Source organism: Bufo bufo, chromosome 4 (assembly GCF_905171765.1).
Source record: "Bufo bufo chromosome 4, aBufBuf1.1, whole genome shotgun sequence".
NCBI lineage: Eukaryota > Metazoa > Chordata > Amphibia > Anura > Bufonidae > Bufo > Bufo bufo.
Genome location: NC_053392.1, coordinates 619,594,630 through 619,617,472, shown reverse-complemented (window position 1 = coordinate 619,617,472; position 22,843 = coordinate 619,594,630). Strand labels below are relative to the sequence as shown.

The window sequence follows — 22,843 nt, the reverse complement described above, 5'->3', positions numbered from 1 at the left end:
TATCACTGATTTTATATTCACTGGCAAGTTAGCCCAGAGGTGACCCCATGCCTGGGCTGTTGCAACGATGGGGTACAACTCCAACAGGGAGGAGGTGCGGATGGACTCAGCCTCCTCTAGGATAGAAGTGGGCCAACGGTCCGCTAGCCAACGGGGACCCCAAATAGCCGCATAGCCGCAGGATGCAGCAGTGTCCGAAAAAATTGTCGGGCAGGAGGGAGACCAAGGAGACACAAAAAAGGAGACGCCGTTCCATTGGGACAGGAACAATTCCCACATGGCCAGGTCTGCCATGGCCTGGCCGTCCAACCGGATGACGCTGTCCTGCTCGGGTGCTGAGGGAAGAAGCTGGAGCAGCCTTGATACGAAAGTCCTCCCCTGGGGCATGATCCTAGAGGCAAAATTGAGCCGCCCCAGAAGAGATTGCAACTCGACTCTAGTGAGGCACCCCGTGGAAGCCGCCTGGGAAAATGACCTCCCGACACTGAGCGAGTTTCTCTTCCGGGAGGCTGGCCTGCAATAGAACCGAATCCAGGATGATGCCCAGGAACGAGACCCCCGTGGCGGGACCCTCAGTCTTTGACTCCGCGACCGGAACAGCCAGACTGGCGAACATCTCCGGGAGGACGGTGAGAATGCCAGACCCGCGCTGCGGGTCCTCCACGAATAGAAAGTCATCGAGGTAGTGGATGACTGACCGGAGGCCCCCGTGATGGACCAAGATCCAATGTAGCGCCTTGACAAGTTGGTCGAATAACCAGGGGCTACTCTTGGATCCAAAAGTGAGTCTGTTGGCAAAAAAATACTGGCCGGCCCACTCAATGCCGTAGAACTGCCACAACTGAGGTTGGATGGGAAGGAGCTTAAACGCATCGGCGATGTCCACCTTAGCCAACCAAGCGCCCTTACCATGCAACAGGATGGCCTGAATTGCGTTGTCTACTGAGGAGTAACGCATGGCAAATTCCTCAGAGGGAATCAGGGAATTAAAGGGACACTGACAGGCCAAAACAGCATATATAGTTAGATATATCTCATTACAGGTCTTATACAGTCTTTTAAAAGCATATAACTATCCCCCCTGTCCACCTTATAAAGAGCGAAATATAAAGTTTTATAACCTGCTTCTCCTGTCAGCAATCTGCCCAAGGGGCGGCGTTTCATGTGAAAATGCGCCCAGCCAGCCTTCCCAACTGCCGTTCTTAAGCCCCGCCCAGCTCATCATTATTCACTTCGCTGGGCGTCGGCTAGAACTCTCCCCAGTCCTGATCCTGCGCCTGCGCAATTCAATCCTCCGGGCATCGTTCATGCCCAATCTTCTGCGCCTGCGCCCCGCCGTGCCGTTAGATCGCGCCTGCGTACACACACCAGCCTGCGTCTTCGAGGCTCAGGATCGGGACTGGGGAGAGTTCTAGCCGCCGCCCAGCGAAGTGAATAATGATGAGCTGGGCGGGGCTTAAGAACGGCAGTTGGGAAGGCTGGCTGGGCGCATTTTCACATGAAACGCCGCCCCTTGGGCAGATTGCTGACAGGAGAAGCAGGTTATAAAACTTTATATTTCGCTCTTTATAAGGTGGACAGGGGGATACTTATATGCTTTTAAAAGACTGTATAAGACCTGTAATGAGATATATCTAACTATATATGCTGTTTTGGCCTGTCAGTGTCCCTTTAAGGCTAGGGATCCCGGAAACATGAGGGGCGGACAGGTCATAAATCAACCTTTTTTTATTGGTATTTTTCTTTGAAACTAAGCCGATGGGGTTGATTCGCCATGAAGAAAACGGGATGCGCGGGAAAGGGCCTATGAGAAACCCTTTAGCCACTTCCGACTGGAGCAACTTGCTAGTTGCTGGAGGGTCCAGGGTGGCCGACAGCAGATTCCTGCCTTCCCAGGGAACCTGTGGCAGCGTGATGAGCCCTGTGTGGAACCCCTGGCGGAAGCCTGCCAACAGGAACGCCACAAAGTCCTGATCATGATGAACCTGAAGGAGCGCCGCCAAGAGGTCCACGTTAATGTCGGCTAGTCAGGACCCTTTAGCAGACTTTTTGGGGCAGGCGGACCGTGGATGGGCCCTGAAGCACAGGGAGCAGACGTGGAGGGATCTGCAGCTGGCATAAGAGCACCCCCCTGAGTTGAAATTGTTGCAGACCTGGCTTTTTCCCAAGTAGAAAATGGGTCTGCCCAGTTTGTCAGTGGAGGGATTAGACGGAAAAGACCCGGAGGTGCCCGGGAGGGCCCTGTCCTGAGACGGGTGGGCGCTATTTGGGCACCATTCAGAAGAGTGGAAGATTGATTGACACGTCGCACAGTTGGGTTGACGACAAAAAAGCTCCGTGTCAATCAAAGACCAGCTGGTGACATACTGGAATTGCGCCAACGCTGCCGCCGCCTTAGCCGAAAAGGAACGATGGTAGTCGTAGAAGGCCGACCCACCATACTTGTGCCCCAGGTCAGTGACCAGGTACAAATAGCTGTCCAGCTCTTCTCTCCTCTCCGGCTGTGCGGTGCAGATGATGTCTCTGAAGAGGCTGAAAGCCAAGGCAAACTCCGGGATTGTCAACTTGCGGTTAAGCCGCGAGTCCTTGGCCCGGAGGACAACCGACACATCGCCACAGTTGATGACCCTGTTCTCGGGTACGTCTTGAGCGGCAATGAGGATTGACGCCAGGTTGACATCTTTCCCTGCCAGAATGTCTCTTTTGAGGTTGTCGGGAATAAAGTGAGAGGGGGACACTTGGGGAATGGGCCTTGGCGTACCTGTAGCCAGCCAACCCGATGTAGATGGTGCCATCAGCGGGACGGGTGCCGGGGGTGCCATGGGTGGCCGGGATTCCAGCTCTGAAACCCTTGCCCGAACGTCTGCTACCGAGTCGACCAAGGAGTTTAGGGTCGACTGTAGCTGCACCAGTGACAACTGGATGGATGACGCCTCCTGCTGCACTGCCGAAGTGCTGGGGCTGGTCATGAGCAGCTTGTACAGCTCTGCCTTCCTTGCAGTGGCCGGGTGCGGAATGCCTCTTCGGTTCAGCTCAGCCAATAGCTTTGGTATGGTCCAGCTCCGAAGGGATGATGGACCCGCCTGGCCTGATATGATCGAGCCGGAGACAGACAGGCCGTCCTCCATATCCGAAGCACGAGACATGGCAGTGCTGCTAGAAAACACAAGGCATGACAAATAAAGAGGAAAAAAAAAACGAGAGGGTGATGACGGAATGGTATTTGAATTGGTGCACGATAGAGAAACACGTACCGGAATAAGAACCCATAGGATGGCTCAGTAGAACCTGACCTGAATAGGACCGATTGGAACGGAAAAAAGGAAAAACCCCTGTAAATAAAAGTAACAGGCGAAAATTTGAAAGTGCAGAGGAAACGGGTGACCTCAAACCTGTTGGAACCAGGCGAACTGGCCAGGATGGGGCGCACCCCTAGGTCAAGTAACCATCTGAGCGCATCGGACCGGATACTTGACCGGAGAGAGCCGCCTGAGCGCACCAGGCGGTTGACAGAAGAGAAGGGGCGTAGCCAGAGATAGAAGCTGCGCGTAGCAGCAGCCCGCGGAGGGCGGCAGACTGACATGGTAACCTTGGAGCCATGGAAAGCAAAGAACGACCGGGGGAGCAGCCGAAGGATGGCCCCTTAGAAAGACTCGGATAAGACAAAGGACAGGTGCGTGAAACCCATGTGTTAGAGAGGAAACATGAAGACCTGGGCGTACCAGGAATGTACCGTGCCCTGGGCGAACCAGGGGAGACAATGTGACAAAACCAGAACCGTTACAAGATCACCGACAGTGCCCTGAAGACCAAATACGCGGCTATGACATGACGACAACAGTGGCCTGGGCGAACCAGGAAGACGAGACAATCCTGGGCGTGACCAGGTGCCAGAAGCGCGAGGGAAGCTGAGCGATTCCTGCGCAGGAAACCCACCCTGCTAGGTTACAGATGGTGCACCCCAATGCGATGCCCCTGTTTTTTTTTATTTTTTTTATATTATTGCGGGTTTTGTTTTGACTATGGGGTTGTTGTTTTTTTACTGATATTGCGGGTTTGTACTTCCATGTTTTTTTTTTTTTTTTTTTATTATTGCCGGTTTTGTTTTGCCTATGGGTTTTTTTTTTTTTGTTTTTTTTTTACCATGACAGGGATGGTCGGACTGGGAGACTCATGCCCAGGGGCCCACCCCAAGCGGGGCCAGGACCGTGCAGCGACCTGGAGATCCTAAACCCTTATGCCTGGGTGTTTGCTAGCAGACTGGCTACCAGCTTGCGTGGTCCGAGCGAAGGACTGTACAGGGACCCATGGGTGGTATGAAGACTTATGCGGAATGATAACAAGAGGGCCAGCATGCGGTGAGAAGCCCGACAAATGCCAGTTGTTCTCCCCCCTTTCCTATCAGGCCTGGCTGCCTGTGAGCCTGCGCTCCACGTGGAACGCAAGCCGACATAGCAGCCAAGGAGCCCGGCCAGGGGGTGAGTGACAGCAATGCCTGTGCCGGAAGGCGAGGCGCCGTCCTTTTGGCAGAAGGAGCGATTTGGCCAACCAGTCTCCCCCAATAACCCCCCCCCCCAAGGATGGAGAAAGCCGAGCCAGCTCCAAGGTGCGTCCCCCCCCGCCTGACCCGCCAGCCACCGGAAGGCAGGGGGAACGGGCGGTGATCGGAACCAGGAAGCGCGTGCGTTCCACCATGGAACGCACGCCTCCGTGCGCCAGCCTCGGCCGAAGGAGCGAGCCGGCCAACCAGGCCCCCCATCAGAGTATGAAGAGAGCCGTGCTGGCTCCTAGGTGCGCCCCCCGCCGCCGAGCCGCCAGAAAGGCAGGGAGACGGGCGGTGACCAGAACCAGGAAGCGTGTGCGTTCCAAGCTGGAACTCACCCGCTGAATGAAGCGGCGGTAAGGAGCCGGACTGCCGCTGTCCTCTGCTCCGCGAAAGTGCCTCATACTTACCCACTAGAAGAGAAGAACTCTGCGCGAGGCGGCCGGAGGAACAAGGAGACACACGTAGCAAACACAAGTGCAAAATCCATGGACCGGAACGCCTACTAAGGTGAGGGAAGGAGGGGTTTATAAAAGCTCAAGCCCCTCCCACAAATGCAGGCTGAACTTCAGCCTTACCAACATATGAGCTAACTATCTAATGTAATTGAATAAGGATCCAGATAACTCAGCAAATCACAGAGCTCAGCAATGACACTGCTCTCCCGCTCTCAGACCAGCAAAAAACAGCAGAAAATGGCTGCTGGGGAGGTTCTTATATAGTAATGGGTAGGCAACTTTCCTATTGGTTGCTAGGGATGTTGCTAAGCTCTGACATAGATATTGCAGCCTTTTCATTGACCCACAAGCAGAAGCAGAAGCAGTGAGGGTACTGATGAAAAAGAATCTAGAATATTTGCAATTACGAAGATCTAGCACTATATTCTAGATCTTCGCGAATTCTCGAAATGCCGATATATTCGCAATTTACACTAATGATGAGGAGGTTTCTCTGAACTTCCTATCAGTTTTCCCATTAATAAAGATATTTACAGCCAAAAAAAGATTTACGATAGGCTCTTACCATTCACGGACACTGAAAGGGTTTTTTCGATTCCACTCGTTCCATCAGAACTTTCCTGCAAGATTAAGGACATGAGATAAAAAGGAAATGGAGCCTTAGATTTATATATTTGTACAGTTGTATCAGGTCTCCTCTCAAATATCTCCTCTAAAGACTAAATGAAGGTCATTACTTTTAATCTTTCCTCATAACGGACGTTCTCCAGGCCCCTCATTACTTTCTGTTTCTCTACATATTCTAGAAAAGGGTGCACTAATGATTTGTGAAGTATTAAACATTATGGTGGTCTTTTAGACTGGTCTTAATATCCCCTATAGCTGGTGGAGCTGCCCGAGTTATGTAGAAGTGCCAATCTCTACATACCTTTGGCGTATCCAGCGCCAGTTCTAAATGTAAGACAGCTTGTCTTACATTTAGACCATTTTCTACACCTAAACCAGGCATAGAAAATGATGAATAAGATGGGCCTACTGACCCGTCCCCTTTGACGCCCACTTTTTTAGACCTGGCATCTAAAGCGCCAGTCTTAATAACTGTGCCCTAAAATGTCTACTCATAGCTAAGGGTCTCCAGTCAACATCACCTTTGTTATTCCTCTGCACATTCTAGATGAGGCTGTGCAAGTGTTCTGTAAAGCATTACGATAATGTACCTAACCAGTGAGTCCATGTCTTTTTCAGACAATAATACTAGTATTCTGTCTTAGAAGCAGCTGCCTGGCATTGTGCTGTTCATCTGTGATTTACATCTACACTGAAAAACATTGAATCTCAATTGCCAAATAGATGTCAAAACATGTGGAAGTTTAACCTAATCTTTTTTTAAGACATCAAAAACCATTTGTGGCCATGTCCTACATTGCGAAAAACAACAAGAGAAAATGAACACACAGTATACTCCACTGCTGTTGGGGGAGGTCAATGGAAAACGTCATTACATCAGTCTATAGAGGATTTGTAGAACCTCAGCTTCACCTACCTGATGATCCAGTGGGACATTCTGCGTTTCCTCTGGACAGTCCTGGGAATATAGAGAATTGGGACATCTCTCTAGTGGATTTCTCTGACTGGATCCATCTATGGGAAATACACACAGCGACTGAATACATTGTCTATATATGATGATCAGATGAATCTGACTCTCAAAACTGTTCTCTCCTCTACAGTCATGGAAGGTCTCCTCTTACCCGGTGATGTGAGGGGCTGGTGATTCTCCATCATGATGTCCTTGTACAGATCCTTGTGTTCTTCTAAATACTCCAACTCCTCCATGGAGAAATAGACAGCGACATTCTGACACCTTATAGGAACCTGACAACACAAGGACACAGTCATTACCAGACGCCTCCCTTGGCGTTATTGTATAATGTTCCAGCATTCCCAGCAGCGCTCACCTCTCCGCTCAGCAGCTCAGTGATCCTGGTGGTAAGTTCTAGGATCTTCTGCTCATGTATCAGGGAATGAGGTGGAGGCTCGGTGATGGGGCTCTGGGTCCTGCTCCATCCTCCTGACACACGGGGTGTCACACACTCACCACACGACTTCTTCACTACTGTGTAATCCTGTGTATGGGGAGACGCCGATCACTACAGAGATTCTAAGAATCCTTCACCTTTCCAGTCATTTCCCTGGTTTATTACTAGAGATGAGTGACGTCATGTGAGACTCTCACCTCTCCAGTTATCAAGGAGATGATCTCTAGGGTGAGGTCTAATATCCTTGCAGCCATGTGGTCTCTGTCCTTCTCCATCCTTGGTGGGTCCTTGATGGAAAGGACCATTGTCTATCATAAGACAGTCCTGAACCTAAGGAACCTGAGGGAAACAAGAATGGTCGAGGGAAAAATTTTGATTGCATGAATAGGTTTGAGTGACAGGTGGTGGTCCATTGTCTATTATAAAGAACCTGAGGGAAACAAGGTGGATTGAGAGGAAAATCACAAAGTAAAATTATTTTGATTGGATAAGCCATAAGTTCGAGTGATAATTGGGGGTCCAGCTGTTAAGACCCCATTGATTCTGAGAATTGAGTCTGGTTTAGTGCTGCATCCCCTTCAATATTTTTTCTTAAATTTGGCACTCCCAGCCTCCACTTTGCAGGGAAAGTGAGGAGAAGACACAGCGCTGCAGCCCCTTCATCTAGAAGAGGTTGTCCCCACCGATCACACACTGACTCCATATCCTAATGATATCACAGAACATTGTGTGATGGAAGACCCCTCTAATCCAGGAGAACAGCCCCTCTTACAGGGGTCTGGGGGGTCTCCTAATATACCAGGGGGAGAGCAGACATGTCTGAGGAGAACTGACCTCCAGACTGTGTGAGCAGAGACTCTCTATGGCCGGTGCTGCCCCCTGCTGGCTGGACCTGCTATATATCACCTATAGAACCGCTCCATTCTAAAAAAAACAGAACCAAGTCATACATTCCCCGACCAATAACTGACCTGCAGATCTCACCTCCTGCGGCTGCAGGACCTGTGATGATGTCTCATTGGTCACATGACAGTAAGTTTTAAACTGAAAAAAAAATAAAAAATCACTGCTTTACTCCTCCCCTCATGTGACTGATCACATGACAATGACATCATCAAAGGTCCTGAAGTCACTAGAATATAACATCTAAAGATAAGTTAGTGTAGCCTCCTCCAATATACAGCAGAGACTAGAAGGAAATGGCTAAAACTACTCTCCATGGTTCCCCTCTCTCACACGCACCGCTCCCCATAGTTCCCCCCCCCTCTCTCACAGACCGCTCCCCATGGTTCCCCCTCTCTCACACGCACCGCTCCCCATGGTTCCCCCTCTCTCACACAGACCGCTCCCCATGGTTCCCCCTCTCTCACACAGACCGATCCCCATGGTTCCCCCTCTCACACAGACCGTTCCCCATGATTCCCCTTCTCTCACATAGGCCGCTCCCCATGGTTCCCCCTCCATCACACAGACCACTTCCTATGGTTTTCCCCTCTCTCACAGATAACGCTCCCCATGGTTCCCCCTCTCTCACACAGACCGCTCCCCATGGTTCCCCCTCTCTCACACAGACTACTCCCCATGGTTCCCCCTCTCTCACACAGACCGCTCCCCATGGTTCCCCTTCTCTCACACAGACCGCTCCCCATGGTTCCCCCTCTCTCACACAGACCGCTCCTCATGGTTCCCCCTCTCTCACACAGATCGCTCCCCATGGTCCCCCCTCTCTCACACAGACCGTTCCCCATGGTTTCTCCTCTCTCACACAGACCGCTCCCCATGGTTCCCCCTCTCTCACACAGACCTCTCCCCATGGTTCCCCCTCTCTCACACAGACCGCTCCCCATGGTTCCCCCTCTCTCACACAGACTGCTCCCCATGGTTCCCCCTCTCTCACACAGACCTCTCCCCATGGTTCCTCCTCTCTCACACAGACTGCTCCCCATGGTTCCCCCTCTCTCACACAGACCTCTCCCCATGGTTCCTCCTCTCTCACACAGACCGCTCCCCATGGTTCCCCTCTCTCACACAGACCGCTCCCCATGGTTCCCCCTCTCTCACACAGACCTCTGCCCATGGTTTACCTTCTCTCACACAGACCTCTCCCCATGGTTTACCTTCTCTCACACAGACCTCTCCCCATGGTTTACCTTCTCTCACACAGACCTCTCCCCATGGTTTACCTTCTCTCACACAGACCGTACCCCATGAAAAAGATATATTCTGCATTAACAATAAATCTCAGACATACCCGTTCGTCTCCCTTATTGTAGGGTCATTTAGAGTTCATAAGCTGTGTCCATAGGATGGTGCAAACTTAAAAAAACTGTTCATACTGGGATAGTATTGGGGCCAGGAGAAATTCCATATAGATACTGTATATGTCCAGTCTTCACAGTAAATGTGCAGTTCTGTTTAAACTGATTTGATTAATATAATCCCGCCTAAATTAAAGCTGACAGTCTGCAGTTAAAGCACATCTTGTTTGTTTCATTTCAACTCCATTGTGGTGGTGTATAGAGCCAAAAATGTTAGAATTGTGTCGATGTCCCAATATTTATGGACCTGACTGTATGTATGTAGATATCATAAAGCGGAAGACTGATATTGACATACGGCACATATATATGTATGTAGATATTATAAGATATTATAAAACGGAAAAATGATGTTGCCGTGCGGCCAGTCCAATATAGTAGTGATTTAAAAGTGGTCACAAGGGCATTAAGTATGTGTAGACATACACTGCGTGCAGAATTATTAGGCAAATGAGTATTTTGACCACATCATCCTCTTTATGCATGTTGTCTTACTCCAAGCTGTATAGGCTCGAAAGCCTACTACCAATTAAGCATATTAGGTGATGTGCATCTCTGTAATGAGAAGGGGTGTGGTCTAATGACATCAACACCCTATATTAGGTGTGCATAATTATTAGGCGACTTCCTTTCCTTTGGCAAAATGGGTCAAAAGAAGGACTTGACAGGCTCAGAAAAGTCAAAAATAGTGAGATATCTTGCAGAGGGATGCAGCACTCTTAAAATTGCAAAGCTTCTGAAGCGTGATCATCGAACAATCAAGCGTTTCATTCAAAATAGTCAACAGGGTCGCAAGAAGCGTGTGGAAAAACCAAGGCGCAAAATAACTGCCCATGAACTGAGAAAAGTCAAGCGTGCAGCTGCCAAGATGCCACTTGCCACCAGTTTGGCCATATTTCAGAGCTGCAACATCACTGGAGTGCCCAAAAGCACAAGGTGTGCAATACTCAGAGACATGGCCAAGGTAAGAAAGGCTGAAAGACGACCACCACTGAACAAGACACACAAGCTGAAACGTCAAGACTGGGCCAAGAAATATCTCAAGACTGATTTTTCTAAGGTTTTATGGACTGATGAAATGAGAGTGAGTCTTGATGGGCCAGATGGATGGGCCCGTGTCTGGATTGGTAAAGGGCAGAGAGCTCCAGTCCGACTCAGACGCCAGCAAGGTGGAGGTGGAGTACTGGTTTGGGCTGGTATCATCAAGATGAGCTTGTGGGGCCTTTTCGGGTTGAGGATGGAGTCAAGCTCAACTCCCAGTCCTACTGCCAGTTTCTGGAAGACACCTTCTTCAAGCAGTGGTACAGGAAGAAGTCTGCATCCTTCAAGAAAAACATGATTTTCATGCAGGACAATGCTCCATCACACGCGTCCAAGTACTCCACAGCGTGGCTGGCAAGAAAGGGTATAAAAGAAGAAAATCTAATGACATGGCCTCCTTGTTCACCTGATCTGAACCCCATTGAGAACCTGTGGTCCATCATCAAATGTCAGATTTACAAGGAGGGAAAACAGTACACCTCTCTGAACAGTGTCTGGGAGGCTGTGGTTGCTGCTGCACGCAATGTTGATGGTGAACAGATCAAAACACTGACAGAATCCATGGATGGCAGGCTTTTGAGTGTCCTTGCAAAGAAAGGTGGCTATATTGGTCACTGATTTGTCTTTGTTTTGTTTTTAAATGTCAGAAATGTATATTTGTGAATGTTGAGATGTTATATTGGTTTCACTGGTAAAAATAAATAATTGAAATGGGTATATATTTGTTTTTTGTTAAGTTGCCTAATAATTATGCACAGTAATAGTCACCTGCACACACAGATATCCCCCTAAAATAGCTAAAACTAAAAACAAACTAAAAACTACTTCCAAAAATATTCAGCTTTGATATTAATGAGTTTTTTGGGTTCATTGAGAACATGGTTGTTGTTCAATAATAAAATTAATCCTCAAAAATACAACTTGCCTAATAATTCTGCACTCCCTGTATATATAAAACCTACATAATATGGTATAAAATCTCAAATAGGTGATATAAGATAACTGTACAGGTTGGGCGTTCTTTTTGTGTCAATAATTCACGTGTTCCAACAATTCGTTTAATCCAAATGGAACCAATGTGTTAAGTCTATAATTCCAGTACATTTCTTTGCGGCAAAGTGTCTGATAGGAATGAGGGACCCATTCAAGAGGGGTCACCTTGAGGGGAGTGGGGTCGCCGTCATGGTGTATTGAAAAGTGGCGAGACACACTGTGAGTGCTGACTTTCCGTTTTATATTGGACCTGTGCGCGTTCATACGCTAACTTAGTGTTTGGGTGGTGCGGCCTACATAATACATGTTGCAGGAAAATTGTAGCAAATAAATAACATTGGATGTGCTGCAGTTCATGGCTTATTGCAGCGGAATGGGATCCTCTAGAGTCGTCAGAGTTAGTTCCTTCTTATCAGTAATCATGCTACAGCACTTACATCTCCTTGTACCACACTTGTATGAGCCTACTTGGCAGTCAGTTTTGTTTTTCCATAGGAGCAGTTGTCCGTCATGGTGTTTTATTAATTTTGGGCAGAAGGGTGCGAGGATGTCTTTAAGCGTTTGCGTTCTCCGGAAATTCAGATTGGGGACTTTTGGAATGCTTTTCCCTATGATGGGGTCCTTCAATAGCACTCTCCAGTGTTTGGTTGGGATTTTTCTGATCTCTGCATGTTTAGTGTTATAGCGAGTGATCAGACTGAGTTGAGAGAGTCGAGGGTTAGGTGGTTTATCTTCTTTGTTTAATAGACTCTATTTTTGGTTTTCAACTCCGCCCTAACCGTCCCCCAGCACCACGACAGCTTGTAACAATGCCACACTTATGCTGACGTCATAAAGATACCACAAAGGGGACTTACTTCTCACAAAATTCATAAGAAAACTCTTAATAATAATTTTTAAAAGACCTCTTCAGTCACTCTAAATTCCACTGGACAGTATGTTAAACACCCGAACAACATAGGGAACCACCCTATTCACCACATTCATCCTCCTATAACCACTAAATTTTCTTCATTCAGGACCTCCACTGTAGAACATTCATCCACTTCCATCTTTACAACTAAGACAAAACTGATGAGGAACTCCACACCCCCAGAAACCACTTCCACAGATACTTTATTTATTCAAAAAACCAGCACCACTATCATCCCTGCTATTGAAGCATTATTCACTTTTGGGGAGGTATCTGTAGAAGGAGTGACTCACACTGTCCAGCCGTCTTCTACTTTGGGCCCCGATACACAGATTACACCAGTAGAAGAAGAGATCTTGAATATTTCTACCTACTTTCTATCTCCATCCAACTCCGACCATTTTTTAGCTCTCCCGTCCAACTTAACAGAAGATTCTTTTTTAGACCAGGTCTCCCCAACAATACGGACACCCAATCCCACTCCGCCGGCCAGAAAGATCCTCACCAGTATGTTATCCCTCAGCCCCATGATCGAACCGTCAGACTCACCCCATCTAAGCACCCCGTCAACAGCCCGATCATTGAAAAATTACCCACTTTTACACTCCGGTATCGAGCATCAAAAAGAAAAAGCAATTAAATACAGACCTAGAGGATGCCGGGGAGGCAGAAAGAGACGCACCCCAAAACAAGAGACCCAAAAAATTTGAGAACCAGTAGATCCCACAAGAAAAGAGAAGGAAAAAGGCATCTTTAACTTGTCCAAACACCTACTCACACCTAATGAAATAAAACTCCTACAGAAGGGACTCTCATTTTGTCCTTCCAACAAACCTGACTTATTTAAATTATTTGTAGACCTGAATGAATTAATTAGGAAACTCACCCTCCATAGACATTTCACCATCAAAGATCTCACCCGGTTAGACCCTACTCAAGAGCCCATCAAAATCACCCAATCCGATTTAATGTCAGCTCTTACTACTCCTCTCATGCCCCTTACTCTTGATACAACCTCTGATTCCTCTCCCAGCAACAATCCCATTCCTTCAAAAATCAAGGTAAAATTAACATTCTATCCCCTAGAGAGTAAAGGTCCCCACATTGAAAGTTTCTATAACATGGTTTTAGCCGACCTAAAAGAAAATTTATCCACAGCCTGGATCAGCCAACAGGAAAGGAATCTTAATCCAGAACTTACCCAGGCCCTTAAAACCCTGGCCAAGAATAGGGATATTGTCATAAAAAGTGCTGACAAAGGGGGAGGTATAGTCATCATGGACTCCAGTTACTACATTTCTGAGTCCCTCCGTATTTTATCTGATCAAGACTATTACAAACCACTTACGTATGACCCCACTCGCGAATATAAGAAAAAATTATATCAACTTATAGATGAAGGCTTTAGCACAGGAATCATTGATAAAAAAGCGAGAACTTTTCTAAAAATCCAACACCCATCAACAGCTAGATTCTATTTCCTACCGAAAATCCATAAGCCACTCACCAACCCCCCCGTGAGACCTATTATATCTGGCATTGGGTGTCTTACCACAAACCTCTCTGAATATGTTGAAGGTATACTACAAATTTATGTTTCAAAACTACCATCCTACCTCACGAACACTTCTCATTTACTCAACATCCTGGAAACCCTTCAATGAGAAGATGGCTTTAACTGGGCAACACTAGATGTTTCATCTTTGTACAGTAACATACTTTACTCCCTCGACCTGAAAGCAATAGAGGAAGTCCTGTTCTCAGACCCTTTGGTACCTGAGACACAGAGATCCTTTATTTTGAGATCAATTGAATTTATCCTAAACCACAACTATTTTTCCTTTCATGACACAATATACCATAAAGAGAAGGGGACGGCGATGGGGACAAAATTCGCCCCAGCGTACACAAACTTTTTTATGGGCGCTTTTGAGGCTAAAATGGGCCTCCTGGTATGCCCCAAAATTAAATTTTATAAAAGATTTATTGACAACATTATATTAGTTTGGGATGGGACACCTGATGACCTTTTAACATTTGTAAAGGGACTCAATGACAATGAGTGGAATCTAACTTTTACCCTAGAACATCACCCGAAAGAGGCTGTCTTTCTTGACTTACACTTGAACATAACCAAATCGTCATCAAAACACACTTCATAAAAGTTGACACCAACAGTTACCTAGACTTTAAAAGCTGCCATCACAATAGATGGAAAAACAACATTTCCTACAGCCAAATGAGAAGGATCAGGAGAAATCGCACTGATGATAACACACTAAAAGAACAGTTAAATATGGTGGGAAAAAGATTCCAAGACAAGGGTTACCACACCAACTTAATTAATGAATCTAAAAGGAAGACCTTACTTGAAAACCAAAAATAGAGTCTATTAAACAAAGAAGATAAACCACTCTCAACACTCTCAACCTAGCCCTCGACACTCTTAACTCAGTCTGGTCACTCGCTATAACACTAAACCTGCAGAGATCAGAAAAATCCTAACCAAACACTGGACAGTTCTACTGAAGGACCCCATCATAGGGAAAAGCATTCCAAAAGTACCCAACCTGACTTTCCAGAGAGCGCAATTGCTTAAAGACATCCTCGCACCCTCCTGCCCAAAATTAACAAAACACTATGACGGACAACTGCCCCTATGGAAAAACAAAACTGACTGCAAAGTAGGCTCATACAAGAGTGGTACAAGGAGATGTAAGTGCTGTAGCATGATTTCTGATAACAAGAAGGAACTGACTCTAACGACTCTAGAGGATCCAATTCTGCTGCAACATGCCATGAACTGCAGCACATCCAATGTTAATTATTTACTACAATGTTCCTGCAACATGTATTATGTAGGCCGCACCACCCAAACACTACGTGAGCGTAAAACGGAAAGTCAGCACTCACAGTGTGTCTCGACACTTTTTAATACACCATAACGGTGACCCCACTCCCCTCAAGGTGACCCCTCTTGAATGGGTCCCTCATTCCTATCAGACACTTTGCCGCAAAGAAATGTACTGGGTTTATAGACTTAACACATTGGTTCCATTAGGATTAAACTAATCGTTGGAACACGTGAATTATTGACACAAAAAGAACGCCCAACCTGTACAGTTACTTCGGACAGTTTTAATATATCTAAGATTCCTATGTATATCATTATTTATTATTTTTTAATATATTTTTATATTTTTTTATATTCTCTAATATCTTTCTATCTTATATCACCTATTTGAGATTTTATACCATATTATGTAGGTTTTATATATATGTCTACACATACTTAATGCCCTAGTGATCACTTTTAAATCACTACTTTATTGGACTGGCCGCATGGCAACATCATTTTTCCGTTTTATAATATCTACATACATATATATGTGCCGTATGTCAATATCAGTCTTCCGCTTTATAATATCTACATACATATGTGTATATATTTATCTATCCAGACCTGAGGTTTTATACATACTAGTTACGAACTGTATATACATCTATAGTGGCCCCCTACAGTGGTTCGCCTGCACGGCAATATCGTTTGTATCATATGCTATACGGCAATATAATTGTTCTCAATATCTACACACATATGTATGTGTGAATATATATATATATATATATATATATATGTCAGCCTATTTATACACACCTAAAATTTTATACATATTTATATATATTATTTTTTATATATACACATACCCATATCCTATTACTGTAATTCGTTTTAAATCACACTTATCTTTTAATGAATTTATAACAACCATCCACTATTTTATGCCAATTTATTTATAATTTGTAGTATTATTATGTCTAGAACATCCCCGCAAAATCTACATCTATTTACTATGTAGCCACTCCCTGCTGCGTGCCACCTATTGTCCTCCTCCCCTCCCTTGCCTTTGCGCTCCATCGTGTAGTGCATCAGATATCCGCATTCTTCCATCAGCGCTTACTTCCAGTTGTGCTCCTCACGCTTCCGGTTACATTGCGCTTCACGGTGGAACTCCTTGCACTCCGGATGCGTTCCACCGACAACTTCCAGTGTGTCACTTCCGGTATCGGTGCTTTAGCGCGCCTTTCGACCTGAATACCAAGCCACATGGCCATAAATAGTTGTTATGTGCTAAAATTGCTTTCAATAATCTTGGATGTATGCTCCTGAGGAAGGGGAATATTGTCCCAGAAACGCGTTGAGTCACATATTGTTTACTGAAATAAAAGGATTGATCAGAAGCCTCCAGACGTGTGCTGCCATCAATCTTCAACATCTCTGCATGCGATCCTGGCCAGGGGGGTTCAAAGTCTCAGGTGTTTTGCGTTTATCCTGCTGACTAGCCCCCAGCGAAGTAAGTGCATACAGATTTTATTTTATTTTAATCCATTTTACTATTCATTGATGCTCATGCATATTTTAAACTGCTAGCGTCAAATATTTTTCCTGTGTATTTCTCTACTGGGACCTGGAGACTTTACCTTCACTGAGACATTTGTAACTGCATCCCTAACTCTCTTACTGAATACACTATATCCAATACTAAGGGAGTGGCGTTTATCATCCCCTACGTTGTGGACATTTACCTTCGGTCTGGTGTAACCACATCACCACACAACGGTTTTCTTGTCGCATTTCCTGATTACCTCCACACTATATCATCTCTCTGTGGTCTCCTGATTCTGCTGTCACCTCCACACTATGTCACCTTGCCACTCTGTGGTCTCCTGATGCTGCTGCCACCTCCACACTATGTCACCTTGCCACTCTGTGGTCTCCTGATGCTGCTGCCACCTCCCCACTCTGTGGTCTCCTGATGCTGCTGCAGCCACCTTCATACTGTCATTGTGCCACTCTGTGGCCTCCTCTTGATTCTGGTGCTGCCGCCACCTCCACGCTCTGTCATTGTGCCACTCTGTGGTCTCCTGATGCTGCCGCCACTTCCACACTCTGTCACTGTGCCATTCTGTGGCCTCCTGATGCTGCCGCCACCTCCACACTGTCATTGTGCCACTATGTGGCCTCCTCCTGATGCTGCGGCCACTTCCAGACTCTGTTATTGGGCCACTCTGTGGTCTCCTCATGCTGCTTCCACCTCACCACTATGTGATAGGGCCACTCTGTGGACTTCTCATGCTGTTCCTACCCTCACCACTTTATGACTGGGCCACTATTTTGCCTTTTGGTCTGGCTGACATAATCATTTATTTCACCCTTCTTCTGATCTGTCAGAAGGAAGGAAAAATTAGACGCACAACGGATCCTGTCTGTGTAGCAGCTGTAAGGCCTGTATGGTCCTATCAGAATTGGCTTATGATTTGGTAGCCAAATGCAGGAGTGGGTACAAAACACAGAAGACATGCAAATATTCCATTCACGTGTCATCTCTGTTTTGGATCCACTCCTATTTTGTGGGCATTAGCAATACTGATGGATTACTGACCAAACACTGACTGAGTGAAGGCTGATGCTCAACAGACAGGATCCGTTTTTTGGGGGTTATTGTTCTGACGGATCAGAGGAAGGGCAAAATAATCAAACTTACTGCTGACACCCTCTCCACTCTGTCGCGTGGCTCTACTTGTATAAGCATTTAATAGAACAGGTTCTGGAGACATCTATAGTCAGGTCCATAAATATTGGGACATTGACTCAATTCTAACATTTTTGGCTCTATACACCACCACAATGGATTTGAAATGAAGCGAACAAGATGTGCTTTAACTGCAGACTGTCAGCTTCAGGTGAACGGTGCAGGAATTACAACAGTTTGCATATGTGCCTCCCACTTGTTAAGGGACCAAAAGTAATGGGACAGAATAATAATCATAAATCAAACTTTCACTTTTTAATACTTGGTTGCAAATCCTTTGCAGTCAATTACAGCCTGAAGTCTGGAACTCATTGACATCACCAGACGCTGGGTTTCATCCCTTGTGATGTTCTGCCAGGCCTCTACTGCAACTGTCTTTAGTTTTGTCTTCGGCAAGTGAAATGCATGCTCAATCGGATTCAGGTCCGGTGATTGACTTGGCCATTGCATAACATTCTACTTCTTTCCCTTAAAAACTCTTTGGTTGCTTTTGCAGTATGCTTTGGGTCATTGTCCATCTGCACTGTGAAGCGCCGTCCAATGAGTTCTGAAGCATTTGGCTGAATATGAGCAGATAATATTGCCTGAAACACTTCAGAATTCATCCTGCTGCTTTTGTCAGCATATAAACCTACAAAACCTCTCTGTCTAACGATGACAGCACTACACTCCACTTGGGGCAACACACAATGTCATAGCAAAAAAACCAGTGGGACCAATTATCAAAAAATATACCAAATTTATTTCAATAATGTATATAAAATATGGAAGAAAAAAAGGCAAGCTGAAAAGGGATATACAGAGAAGCGAGGGGCAACACCTCATTGGACAGCCATGTACCTCCGCAGAACTGTACTAACAGTCTCCGGATACCAGGTTATATGCTGTGTCTCACAATAAATGGTCATAAATCTCCTAAAATAGAAGGATATATATATATAACAACCGTGGTAATAATATATATCACCCACCCGTATGGGGGAATGTGTTGTACGACTACTATTGCCAATCAAGCAGTAATCACCATTCAATATAAGGGCACACAGCTTAAGCCCCAAGTAACTATGTAAAACAATGTACACCAAGTGGGTGAGAATTATTCAGCTCACAGCCTCAATATGTAACATAGGCCTCATATGGACAATGTGGCATAACGATTTGATCATGGACTCATACTAGTAGGGACGTACCTGAAGACGTGGTCTGACCAAAAGGAGGTAAAGGAGCCCCAAGCGCAAGACCTCGACGCGTGTTTCACCTTAACGGCTTCATCACCTCCTGACGAAGCCGTAAAGGTGAAACGCGCGTCGAGGTCTTGTGCTTGTGAGCAAGGAGACCTAGAAGTGGGATAGGCTACGTCTACACGACGACATTTGTCGCGCAACATTTTGTTGCACTAATGTCGCGCGAATTTTTATAATGGCAGTCTATGGTGTCGCACTGCAACATGCAACATGCAACATGCTGCGACTGCGACGCAACAGTCGCAGAAAATCCATTCGAGATGGATTTTTCTGCGACTGTCGCATCGCAGTCGCAGCATGTTGCAGTGCGACACCATAGACTGCCATTATAAAAATTGTCGCACGACATTGGTGCAACAAAATGTTGCTCTACAAATGTTGCAGTGTAGTTGTGCCCTATCTGTCACGCGACAAATGTCGTCGTGTAGACGTAGCCATACTAACGTAATTTTTCATGAACCTCTGCAACACCAAATTCTGCACATGTGCGATGCAAGCGCTGTGCATCAAACCAGCTAGGCCCAGAGCTGCTACGAGATTTCGCCCAATTGGTCTGTTCTTCCATGCCCGTTCACAGCTCCTGCCCACTGTGTGGTTTTTCCCCAAAAAATATGAGTTTCAGAACAGCCTGCTGTCATTTCTCCCTGGTTGTGCTGAAGCTCCAAAATTTAGAAATAAACTAGGTTGCCTGATCCGAAACAATATCGGAAAGGACCCCGTGAAGCTTTACAATTTCACTTATAAAAACCTGAGCCAGGATTTTGGCATTTGGCAACGCGGGTAGGGCAATGAAATGCACCATTTTACTGAACCTGTCTACTACTACCAGGATAACAGTTTTACCCGCAAATACAAGTAGATAAGTAACAAAATCTATCGACAGGTGTGTCCACGGTCTGTTGGGAATGACCAGTGGCAACAGAGACCCCGTCGGACGAGTTTGAGTGACTTTAGCGCGTGCAGAGGTTGTGCAGGTAGACACAAAATCAATTACCGTACATCCTGGTGCAACCTCGGCCACCAAAAACAACGAGAGAATAGCTCAGAGGTTGCCCTACTACCAAGGTGCCCAGCGAGTGCAGAGTTATGGTGTTCTTTTAATATTTCAAGGCGCAAATTCAAAGGCCCAAACAACTTTCCTGGGAGACAGGAGCCCGGTGCCTTCAACGCAGAGACTACCACCCCCTTTTGTAAATGCAGCGTCCCACTAGTTTGAATGTCTTGAGGCCGACACTTGTTAAACAGGGGTGTATGCAGCGTCCCACTAGTGTACGTGGGCACTGCAAAAGCTTGTTGTGTCATATGTTATATCGTGCTGTATTTCATTCTTATGTGGAATCCCTGTTATCAGGCTGTTAGGTGCATTACACACATTCCACCACTAGATGGGGGTAGTACCACAGTATATATACCTCAGTTCAGGTCTAGTTGTAGAGCGAGGAGGAGTAGGAGTTGAAGGAGTGAGAGTGCAGCTGCTAGCTGTGTTTAGTGGAAGTCAGTTCAAGTGAGAAAGAGTGGATAAAGACACAAAGGACAACAGCCATTTTACCAGACTTTAAGGACCTTTAGATTCAAGGTGAAGGCAGCCTCACCATTAATAAGCTGGAGCAACAGAACCAGATAAAGAGCTGAATATCAGTGAGTACATAACTTCCTACCATAGCCTAAGACATAACTACATGTACAGCCTGATACTGGGAGTTACCACATCCAACCGGCATGTTCATAAGAGACTGTTTTATAACTGGATGTAAACTGCTGTCAAGATCCTGGTTACAGTAAAGTTCTTAGTTGGATTCAAACCCTGCCTCGTTCTTCTATCTCCATACTACCACCACTCTCATCATCTTGCACCATCAAGGTGCTGGCGTCACGACATTACATAAGTCAGGGGCCCAGCCGCACAAGCACTCAGAAATCCAATCACCATCAAGGGCACCTCGATCACCACCTGGCAGGTGTCCCCTGTAATAGAGTGTGCCCCGGAGAATCTAGAGCTGTTCTCCCCTTCACTGCACTGCTGGCCCAGGGAGGCATCTGCTAACCGTGAGTACCCGATGAACTGTTGCACCTGTCGGCCCACCGTGAACCTCACGTGTTCTCCCCTGCGGACTGGCACATTGCATAAAATTGGCACCAGATCATCAACATCACTCTCTCCAGGAAAACTTTGGGATAACACATCAGCTTTGGTATTTTTTGCCCCCGGACGATAGGCGATAACAAAATTAAACCTGGTAAAAAACAAAGACCATCTAGCTTGTCTAGGGATGAGACGTTTAGCAGACTCAAGGTATAACAGGTTTTTATGATCCGTAATCACCGGAGCTGCCACCTCCAAAAAGTGACACCATTCCTCAAATACTAATTTAATAGCTAAAAGTTCCCTGTTGCCTATATCATAATTCTTCTCAGCTGCCGACAATTTCTTAGAAAAGAAAGCACAAGGAGGCCATTTACTTGGAGAAGGACCCTGGGACAGTACAGCCCCCATCCCCACCTCTGATGCATCAACCGCCACAAAAAAAGGTTGAGAAACATCAGACTGGATTAGTATGGGTGCCAAGGTGAAACTCTCCTTCAAAGTCAGACCATTTAGAAAAATCAGTCCCCTTTCAGTCTTTGTCATGTCCATAGGGAGTTTGACAATCGCAGAATAGTTCTGAATGAATTTTCTACAGAAATTGGCAAAACCCAAAAAACGTGTGAGATGGGGAAACAGCTCTGGACTGACATTCTGCTGTTTGGCCACAAGATGCCGCTGTTTCCTAAACACAGCTAACAGACTGCATATATTTCCATATTCATGAGAGGTGGAGTTACAGAGCCTGGAGAAGAAAGGGAGCATCCATCATAGAGGAAGCTGAGATTGAGGAACTGTGTGTGCAGAAGATCTGACGGCATCTAGGTGTGAGAGCATCCCTCAGTGACCAGAGATGCAGCTAAGTGAAGCTGATCGTGTCCAAGACTCTGCTCCTGTCCAGAGGAATGAGGATTGCTTCCACTAACACTGATAAGAGCTGAGGAGCAAAGCTACATACACTGTGGGACCGCATGCTTGTTGGAGAGGCATTTGTTCTGTTTAGAGTCACCAGCGGATGCAGAGCAGACCCGGGTCGGTAAGATCGTGCACGCACCTCATTACAGTGTTGGCGACTTGAGACTGAGACCAGGCTTGTAGTTAGTTAGGGTCTCTGTTTGTGTCAGGCCACAAGTGTTGCTACTGTTCATGGCAAAGACTCCATAACTTAAAGTGACATTTCACACTGGAGAGCTGATAAACTTCCCACAAACTCAAGCAAGGATGGCATTTTGCTTAGGAGGAATACTCAGGCACGTGCTACAAGACCAGTTATGGGAGGGGGAATCCTGTAGAGCACTGTAAGATTGTAAGCTGTTGTGCTGCACTGCAGGCTAGCCCGCACCACACACCCAAACAATTGTTCTTTTTTTTTAGGGTAATAACAGGTAAGGTGTGGCAGTTTGGTTGTGCCCGCCAGTAGGTAAATTACAGCACTTTCCTCCTGCATCCATCGGAGGGCCTCAGCCTTCTGGCTGGGTGTATGTAAATTTATTGCATGTTCCCAGCATTTCTGGTTGTGTTCATTGCCACGTTTAAGTAAAATTCCGTTTTGGCAAAAGCTGGTGTTGGGGTCGCTTTCCTTGTTCGTAAGTTCACTGTATCCTGGGGAGCCCATCC

At 46.3% G+C, this 22,843-nt stretch overlaps 2 protein-coding genes across 2 annotated transcripts in view; both read right to left on the bottom strand.

Moving 5' to 3' along the window:
* The window catches only part of LOC120999677 (gastrula zinc finger protein XlCGF57.1-like), a 354,101-nt gene that overhangs the window by 65,246 nt on the left and 266,012 nt on the right, over nucleotides 1-22,843 (bottom strand). The gene's annotated exons all lie outside the window — the stretch shown is intronic.
* Nucleotides 1-22,843, bottom strand: part of LOC120999684 (gastrula zinc finger protein XlCGF57.1-like) — a 78,917-nt gene that overhangs the window by 20,239 nt on the left and 35,835 nt on the right. Inside the window, exons 2-3 of the mRNA XM_040430701.1 lie at nucleotides 6,545-6,642; nucleotides 5,567-5,621 (exon numbers count right to left, since the gene is read on the bottom strand). Of these exons, the coding sequence (XP_040286635.1) occupies nucleotides 5,567-5,621; nucleotides 6,545-6,642 (153 nt within the window). The remainder of the gene's footprint in view (nucleotides 1-5,566; nucleotides 5,622-6,544; nucleotides 6,643-22,843) is intronic.